This window comes from the organism of the source record quoted next, unplaced genomic scaffold, assembly GCF_019419815.1.
Source record: "Pyrus x bretschneideri cultivar Hongxiangsu unplaced genomic scaffold, Pyrus_bretschneideri_v1 Contig4, whole genome shotgun sequence".
Taxonomy (NCBI): domain Eukaryota; kingdom Viridiplantae; phylum Streptophyta; class Magnoliopsida; order Rosales; family Rosaceae; genus Pyrus; species Pyrus x bretschneideri.
In genome coordinates this window covers 9609853-9619375 of record NW_025999723.1, presented here as the reverse complement: position 1 = coordinate 9619375, position 9523 = coordinate 9609853, and the positions used below count along the sequence as shown (strand labels likewise).

General features: G+C 38.0%; 1 protein-coding gene across 1 annotated transcript; it reads right to left on the bottom strand.

Moving 5' to 3' along the window:
- Positions 1 to 1085: 1085 nt before the first annotated feature.
- On the bottom strand, positions 1086 to 6247 carry LOC125468799 (uncharacterized mitochondrial protein AtMg00810-like). The gene is made up of 2 exons (XM_048565257.1): positions 6102 to 6247; positions 1086 to 1557 (listed from the first exon to the last, which is right to left on the bottom strand). Exons 1-2 carry the CDS (start codon positions 6245 to 6247, stop codon positions 1086 to 1088), a joined length of 618 nt encoding a protein of 205 aa, XP_048421214.1.
- Between the last annotated feature and the right edge of the window lie 3276 nt (positions 6248 to 9523).

Below are 9523 nucleotides of genomic sequence, written 5' to 3'. Positions count from 1 at the left end.
TTTTTGTTTTTTCCCTCTTCTCATCTCCCTTCTTTTTTCTTCCCAAACTTTCCTTACTATCTTCGTCCCCACTCTATATCTAACCTTTGCTGACATATATTTTGGAGATCTTTTATTGAGATTTTGGGCCATTAAACAGTAGGAAGAAACCTTAACAGCACCTTAAACTTTCATGTTAGTTTAATATTGACTTTTTATTTAATTACAGGAACTGGGGTTTCTTGATCAACCTGTACTTGGGCTTATACTTCTTTGCATTCTCAACGGCATAATAAATCAAACAAAAACCACTGGATTTCCCCCCTCCAAAATGGGTGTGGAACTTGAAAACAAAGATGGCATTTGGATCCCTCACTTCATACTATCAGATTGCAGAGATATACTTGTTCTTCATATGAGTTCTTGATAGAGAGAGAAGCATTTGAGAGACAATAACAGTTTTAGAGAGAGAGAGTTGTATCTTGTATATATTGAATGAATGAAATCTTACAGCAGTACATAGATATATATAGACAAGGTTTCCTTAGTTACTAAGTAAGCTAACTGTCAATAACAAAATTAACCAACTTAGGCAACCTAATCTACGTACACTTGTCATCATTTGGAACAACTAATACATCTTTACATCCCGCCACAATCTCATACTTGGATGAACCAAGCATCATATTGGAACAATGACATTGAAAGAAAGGTGCATCAAGACCCTTAGTAAGAATATCTGCAAATTGTTCTTTGGAAAACACATGACAAACAGTCAAGTCTCCTCAGATCACTCTTTTCCTGACAAAATGGTAATCTATTTCAATGTGCTTCACTCGAGAATGAAAGACAGGACTGGAAGACAAAGCAATGGCTGAAATGTTATCACATTAAAGCACTGGTGCAGTGAACACAAAGACATGAAGATCATATAATAATTGCCTAATCCATGCCAATTCTGCAGCTGCAATAGCTAAAGCTCTATATTTTGCCTCATTTGAAGATCTTGACACTGTGTGTTGCTTCTTAGAGGCCCAAAAGATGGGACTATAACCAAAATACACAATATGACCAGAAGTTGATCTTCAATCATTAGGATCACCTGCCTAATCTGCATCACTGTATACTTGTAGATGCAGCTTTCCAGGTTTAAAGTTGAGACCATAGTCTATTGTTCCACTGAGACACCTAAGAGTCCTCTTAACTGCAACAACATCAGAATTCATAGGATTATGCATAAATTGACAGCATTGATTCACTGAGAATGCTATGTTTGGCCTTGTAAAAGTCAAATACTGCAAGGCACCAACAATGCTCCTATATTGCTCTAGATTATGATATGGAGTACCATTATCCTTAATAAGTCTATGATATGGCAGACAAGGTGTAGGACAAAGCTTTGAATCTTGTAAGTCAACTTCGTTTAGCAAATCCTTAATATATTTGGACTGAGATACAAACAATCCACCAGATTGACAAGTGATTTGTAACCCCAGAAAGTAATCCAACTGTCCCAAATCCTTCATTTCAAACTTTTTGGTTAATTCCATAATAACATCATTGATCATCTGAGAAAAACTGCATGTAAGGATGATATGATCCACATAGAGTAACAACACAACAGTTTCAGCAGCATTATGCTTAACAAACAAGGATGGATCTGCAAAAGATGACTTAAAACCCAAACCAGGCAACTAACTTGTAAACTTCTCATTCCAAGCTCTGAGAGTTTGGTTCAAACCATATAGTGACTTATTAAGCTTAGAAACATACTAAAAGCGATGACTTGAACTCTTAAATCTTGGAGGTTGTGTCATATACACTTCTTCATTTAACTCACCATGCAAAAATGCATTCTTGACATCTAATTGTCTCAAAGACCAATTGAATTATGTTGCCAAAGCTAAAATCAACCTCACAGTGGTGGGTTTAACTACAGGACTGAAAGTCTCATTCTAATCAATGATTTCCTCTTGACTATATCCTTTTGCAACCAATCTAGCTTTGTGTCTAGCTTCATTTGATCCTATATACGCACTTGCAGCCAACCAAATTCTTATCAGAGGGTAAAAGAACTAAGCTCTAAAATCTTCTGAGCATGAAGGGCATCTATCTCATCTTGCAAATCTACTTGCCACTTAGAAAATTTGCTAGCAGACTTGTAAGAAGTAGGTTTAATTGCAGTTGCAGGTGATTGATGTCACATCCCGGCCTGGGGCGGATTACTTCCCGGGCCCGCTCCACCACCGTAGCACGATATTGTCCGCTTTGGGCTTACCATTCCCTCACAGTTTTGTTTTTGGGAACTCACGAGCAACTTCCCAGTGGGTCACCCATCATGGGATTGCTCTAGCCCCTTTCTCGCTTAACTTCGGAGTTCCCACAGAACCCGAAGCCAGTGAGCTCCCAAAAGGCCTCGTGCTAGGTAGGGATTGGAATATACATTTAAGGATCGCTCCCCTGGGCGATGTGGGATGTCACAATCCACCCCCCGTTAGGGGCCCGACGTCCTCGTCGGCACATTTCCGGCCAGGGATTGGTTCTGATAATTGAACAGTTGCTGAGAATACTTTCTTTTTGGAAATCCCACTTTTGGGCCTAGTTTGCATGGGATGCAAACTAATTAAAGGTATAGGAAAGACAATAGATAGATTTTCAAGAAAATCTGGATCAACAGGGATTTGAGACTGTGTAGACAGTTGAGATGCTAGCTCATAGGGTAGAACAGGGTAGAGAAATCCAAAGACTCTGAGGCACTAGAAGAAATGGAATTAAACAACTTTGTGGCTCTAGTGGTTATGGAATTTGAACTCTCTGAGGCTGTAGGGGATAAGGTAGGTGAATGAGATGGTTGAGGAGAAAATGACTATGTTTTGTGAAGTGACTAATGGTGTAATGTACGTGGGGCATTGACAGAGACCCTTTGCTAAGATGAAATGTTATGAAATGTAGTGGATGAATGTGTAAATTTTGAAAATGAAAAATCAAATTCATCAAATAAAACATGTCTGGAGACCATAATCTTGCCAGTATGAGGATTAAGACACAAATACCCTTTATATTGGCCTGCATATCCTATAAACACACACTGAGTTGTTTTGGGTTGCAACTTAGTAGTATTGTAGGGTTTTAGATGTGGATAGCATGCACAACCAAAGATTTTAAGATGAGAAATCTGAGGAGGGTTACCGAACAAACATTTGTATGGTAAAGACATGTGCAAGGTTTGACAGGGAATTCTATTTATAAGGGACATAGAAGCAGCATAGGCATGAAACCAATACTTAAAGGGCATGGAAGCATTTTGTAAAAGTGTGACAACTGTTTCTAAAATATGTCTATGCTTTCTTTCTGCAAGACCATTTTGCTCAGGGGTATAAGGGCATGATTTTTTATGAACCATACCCTTGTCAAGCAAAAATTGTTTGAACTTGTAACTGGAGTATTCACCTCCCCCATCACTTTGAAATACTTTTACACTTGCAGAAAACTGAGTATTGAGAAACTGATACCAATGAACAAAAATATTGAACACTTCACTTTTATTTATCAATCGGAAAATACAGGTAAACCTGGTACATTCATCCACAAGGGTAACATAGTATTTGTAACCTTCAACTGAAACAGTAGATGAAGGCTCCCAAACATCACTATATACCACCTCCAAGGGTTTTACAGTCTTATTTGCAGGAAAAACAAAAGGGAGTTTTGTAAACTTGCCATCTAAACATGATTTACAAACAGAAGACATATGAAAAATAGGCATAGGTATATTGGATTGTTTTAGCATTGCAGATGTCATAATGTTGGAGGGGGTGTCCTAGCCTATGGTGCCACAAAGTTATTTTGACTTACCGTCCAAGAGAACATGACTGTGTTGCAATGAATGCAGATGGTTGCTGTGCTTGATTTATGAGATGCTATGGAATGTAGAAGGGAATGGGGTATAAGCCAGCTATACATAATCCCTAGAGAAGGATTCTCCCTGTGACCTTGTCATGAATCCAATAATATAACTCATCACATATAAATTTGCATTTGTTAAAGTTTATAAATGGATAATAAATGCTGAGATATATGAGGAACATGCATAATTTTCTTCAATTCAACTGCATATTTAGGTGTCCTTAATGTACTGGAACCAATATGAGAAATGTGCAAACCTGAACCACTAGTTGTGGTTACTGTATCTATGCCAGAGAAAAGGGTTGCCAGATTAAGATTTGCCAAATTAGAAGTCATGTGGGAAGTTGCTCCTGTATCAGCCACCCAAAATTACTCCTAAGGTGTAGATGGTTGAAAAGTTGTATGCATGGAAGAGAGATTAGGAGATGGAGCCTCTTCCTTCATATGAAACATCAGCTATGTGATAACATTGCAAAGCAATGTGTCCAAATTTCCAGCAAATTTGACACTATGGCTTGGAAGATGGAGTAGAGGAAGATGAGTGCCTCTTAAAATAGTCAGTAGCAATATGCCCTCTTTTGGTGCAAATTTGACAAATTGGAATGTCATAACCATGATCAGGACATGTAGATACATGAGGTTTTCCTGGACCAAGAATTCCTGCACTTGAATTTGAGAAACTAGAATTATTTCTATTCTTGAAATTGTAGTTATTTCTGCCTCTTCCTCTACCTTTGTAATTAGAGTTGTATCCACCATTGTAGTTAGAAGATCCACCATTGTAATTGCTAGTGTTGTTTGATCCACTAGCTTTGTAATTATGTGGCTAAGATTGAGTGGATCTTTCTCTAAGCATCAGAGCCTTTCCTTTGTCTTTCCTATCATTTGCCATCATGGCTAACACAAAGGTTTCATTCACATAGTTATTGTAAACAATATCTTCTTTTGCCGATAGTTGGGACCTAAAATCCTTTAGTGAAATCACATTATCTGTCTACCTAATAATTTTGAAAAGTATTGTACTCATTAGACAAGCCTTTAAGTGCCAAAATAACAATGTCATCATCTTTAAAGATCACTCCTGCTACAGAGAGATGATCCCTAACATCTTTGATCCTTTAAAGATACTGAGAAACTGAATCAGAACCTTTCTTTATATTCTGCAACTCAGCTTTTAATTGAAAAATACTGGCTTTTGTAACTGTAGAGAACCTATCCTTCAAATTAGTCCACATTTCATGAGAATTGAGACAACCAATGATACAAGACATGGTTGTTGGAGACAGTGTAGCAATGAGAAGCCGCATGAGAGCATGATCATACATTTTTCCAAATCTGAAACTCCTCAGTTTCAACACCTTCAACATCTGAATCATCTTTAAATCTTGTAGGACATGTGTGAGTGCCATCAACAAAGTAAAAAATTTCATGACTTTCAAGAAGTAAACAAATTTGATAGTTCTATACAAGATAATTTGTATCATCAAGTTTCACAGTAACAGATTTAGAGACATTCAAAATGAGACTTGTAATAGGAGACTGGACAATTTGTAATCGTGCTGCAGTCCCCATGTTTGTAGAGAAATGTATGCAAGAATTCAAGAATTTGTGAAAGAATCATAGAATTAGGGTTTCAGAAAAGGAATTGTGTAGAATTACTCGAATAAGTCAACTTAGAAACAGATTCGTGAGAAGAAAAACTGATACCAATTAAAAATAAAATAAAATAAACTTGTAGCCACGCAATTGATCGAACACTCGGCGAGCACAATCTTGCAGAAACTTTACAGATTAACTTAGCAGAAAAGAGAATTCGTAGTTTGATGGAGAAAGATATGTGAGCAAAAAATCACACCAAAATATATAGATCATGAATGCGGAAGTAAGAAACAGCTCAGGAACTAGAGAACTCTAGCACCGGCGAGGATACCATATCAGATTGTAGAGAGATACTTGTTCTTCATATAAGTTCTTGATAGAGAGAGAAGCATTTGAGAGAGAATAACAGTTTTAGAGAGAGAGAGAGAGAGAGAGAATTGTATCTTGTATATATTGAATGAATGAAATCTTACAACAGTGCATAGATATATATAGACAAGGTTTTCTTAGTCACTAAGTAAGCTAACTGTCAATAACAAACTTAACCAACTTAGGCAACCTAATCTACGTACACATGTCATCATCTGGAACAACTAATACATCTTTACACATATAACTTTGCCAGTTTCTCATTCAACTCCACCTTGGAAACATTTGGTCTTCCTGGATGCAAAACATGATCAATAAGGAATTGCTTTTTGGAGAGAAGATGGTTGGTCATGAACTTCGTCGTCCGGATCATCATTGCCTTTCTATCCACCATGGCTGCCTTTCTCTACCTTGTATTTCAATGTCTGCCTCTCCACTCTTCTTCCCTTTTTGTGAGTGTGCGCATGCTTGTGAGATTTGTCGCCTTTAATTAATCTCATGGTGTATAACAATTAATACAAAAAATTATAATAGAAGTTATAAATATTAAAAAAAAAATTGATAAAGGGTTATATTTAAGACATGATACATGACAAGTTTTGATTGGATTATAGTGCCATTCAGCAAGTAGCAAGCAAAGCCACACACAAATTTTTCTCTTAAAAATGGTGGGAAAATGTCATTTTTAAGTGTAATAGGGACAACACAATGAGCCACCGTTAATAGTGGCTATTGCTTATGAGGGGAGACGCTGATTAAAGAAATCCTGACTTTTTTTTAGAGTATCAAGAATACACACCAGGTTTGAGCATCCATCAATAAAATGAAAGAAAAAACAAATCAAAAAGAACGCAAATAAGGGAAAGTATAAAGTTAGACATGCGACATCAAGGAGGGAAAATTACTAATATGATATGTACATATCACATGTCACATTGTGTTTTAAAAATATTTTAACAAAAATGTGATGTGCATGGTTGTTTTATAGAGGCCGCACAATGTTATATAATCACCTCAAATCCAAAAAAAATCCTATAAAAATCCTATATCATTCCATTGTTGTCCCTCATTTTTCTAAAGCCGCACCCTCAAAAAACAAAAAGAATGCCAAACGTCTCCAATTTGACGACCAACCATCCCTAAACCCCATCACCTCCGTCTTCGAAGTCATCAGCTCTTGTTGGCCACCACCTATTCGGCCTCTCTCTGTCTCTCTCTAACACCTCGAGTTGCCCAACACCCAGATTCACCAACCCTGTCTCCGAAGAAAATACAAAAGTATACAATAATTCTTGACTTCACTTCAACAATGAAAATTCCCAAATTCTAGGGTTTGTGCACTCACAGCAAGGAAAACTTAAACAAGAAGATGAACTTTAATGAAAGTGATACCATGGTGAGGGGCTAGGTGTTCGGTGGTTGGCTGCCGACAAATAGTTTAATGGTTGTTTTTTCTTCGTTTTCTTCTAACCATAATTCAAATAGGGTACAAGAGGAAATTTAAGTGAATTTTTTTTAGCGAAGGGTGTCTTTATAAGATTGTGGAGTGTTAATAGAAGTGCCCTTGTCCTAATTAATTAAGATTAATTATAAAGAATAATTGCACTTACTTACATTACCACCACCACATTTTAGAGGGACCATTTTTGCTCACCACCATAACTATGGTGTATACTCATCATAAACTTAATCAATTGACACTTGGTCTTTCACCTAACTCTAGTTAACTTTCACATTAAATGTTACTTTTTCAATATTAAAAAAAAATTAACGAAAGTTAAGTGATGTGTCAATTGATTAGGTGTATGGTAAGCATACACTATAGTTTATAATGGTGAACAAAATTGCTCCCCATTTTAGAGGTTATACAGACATATAGGGTGGCCCTTCATTGCTCATAGGAATTGAAATGCAAAATGAAAAAAAGCTCATGTGTTAGTCCAAATGGTGAGGAAGGATAATGGTTTGCAATTATGTTGGATTTTTTTGGGTTAAAAACTGTAGATCGCAACTTATCCAATGGAGTAAAAGAAATTCAAAAAACAGGGACTGGAAATTGAACGCATGGTAGAGACGCCTTGCAAGAAAATTGGGAGGACAATCAGGACGAGATTACTACCGTGACCAACCGTGTTCACCTGCTTATGGAGTAGGAGGAACAATATTCGCAACAACACTCTAGAGTGTGGTGGCTTTGAGAAGGTGATGCTAATACTACCTTGTTCCATTGTTTTACTCTACAACACTGGCAACAGAATAAGGTAGAAAAAAAAAATTCAAAGATGGTGTATGGGTGGAAGGCTCGCAACGGATTGCCAACCTGGTGGAGGACCACTTTAAAACCTTATTTACATTTGAGGGGCATAAGGATTGGGGTACCATCCTTGATTGTGTCCAACCCTCTGTATCCAAGGCTATGAACAGCGAACTTACCTGGCCGGTGTCAGAAGAATAGATTAAAGCTGTTGTCCACCAAACAGGGGGGGTTAAAGGCACTTGGCCCTGATGGGTTTTAGGGGACCTTTTACCATTATTTTTGGGAGATAATAGTGGATGAGGTCAACGGGTTGGTGAAAGACTTTATGGCTAGGATGGGCAATACCAGTTGGCTAAACGTTGTGCATTTAGTCCTTGTCGCCAAGGTGCTGTGCCCATAATCTATGTCCCAATTTTGCCCAACCAGTCTCTGCAACTACTCATTTAAGATCTTCTCCAAGGTTCTTGTGAATCGCCTGAAGCCATTGCTACCCATGTTAATCTTACTTATGCAAAATGCCTTTGTTGCGGATAGGCAAATTCAGGACAACATTGGAATTGCTCATGAACTTTTCCACTTTCTTAAACTTGGAAGGACAAAAAGGCAGTTTGAACTGGGTATCAAGCTCAATATGCACAAGGTGTATGATCGAGTAAAGAGGGATTTCTTGGAGGTGGTTATGTAAAAAATTGGCTTTTGCCGAGACTGGACAAACCTTATCATGAACTACGTCCCAACAGTAGAGTTTGTGGTTATCATTAATGGGCATCCCGGGTTCGCTCTTTCTCGGGGTATCCGCCAATGAGACCCCCTATTTCTTTACCTATTTCTCCTAATCAGCGATGTACTATCTAGACTTATCCAAGATGCAGTGACAAGTGGGTCTCTTAATGGTATACAAATGAACCCTCATGGCCCCTATATTTCTTACATTTTCTTCGCAGATGATACTCTTATATTCCTTTAGGCCAACCTAAGAAATTGTGAGAACCTAGTACAAATCCTAAACCCCTACTGCCTTGCCTCGAGTCAACTAGTAAGCCTGCATAAATCTATTGTTCACTTCCACCCCAATGTCCCATCTGACACCTGCACTCAACTTGGAGCCATCTTGGGAATTCCTTCCGTGAATGACCTCTGGGTCTACCTTGGACTTCCATCTATTTGGGGAAATCAAAATGGCAAGGACTTGCTTACGTCAAGGGGCAAGTCTTTGGCAAGATCCAAGGATGGAAGCAGGGCTCCATCTCACTTGCTGGGAAGGAGGTTCTTATCAAATCAATGATACAGGCTATTCCCTCATATCCAATGAACCTGCTTAAATTTCATGTATCACTGTGTAAAGAACTGGATTCTCTTATTACTGGGTTTTGGTGGGGACAACAAGGGGGGAAGGGCAGATCCACTGCATTA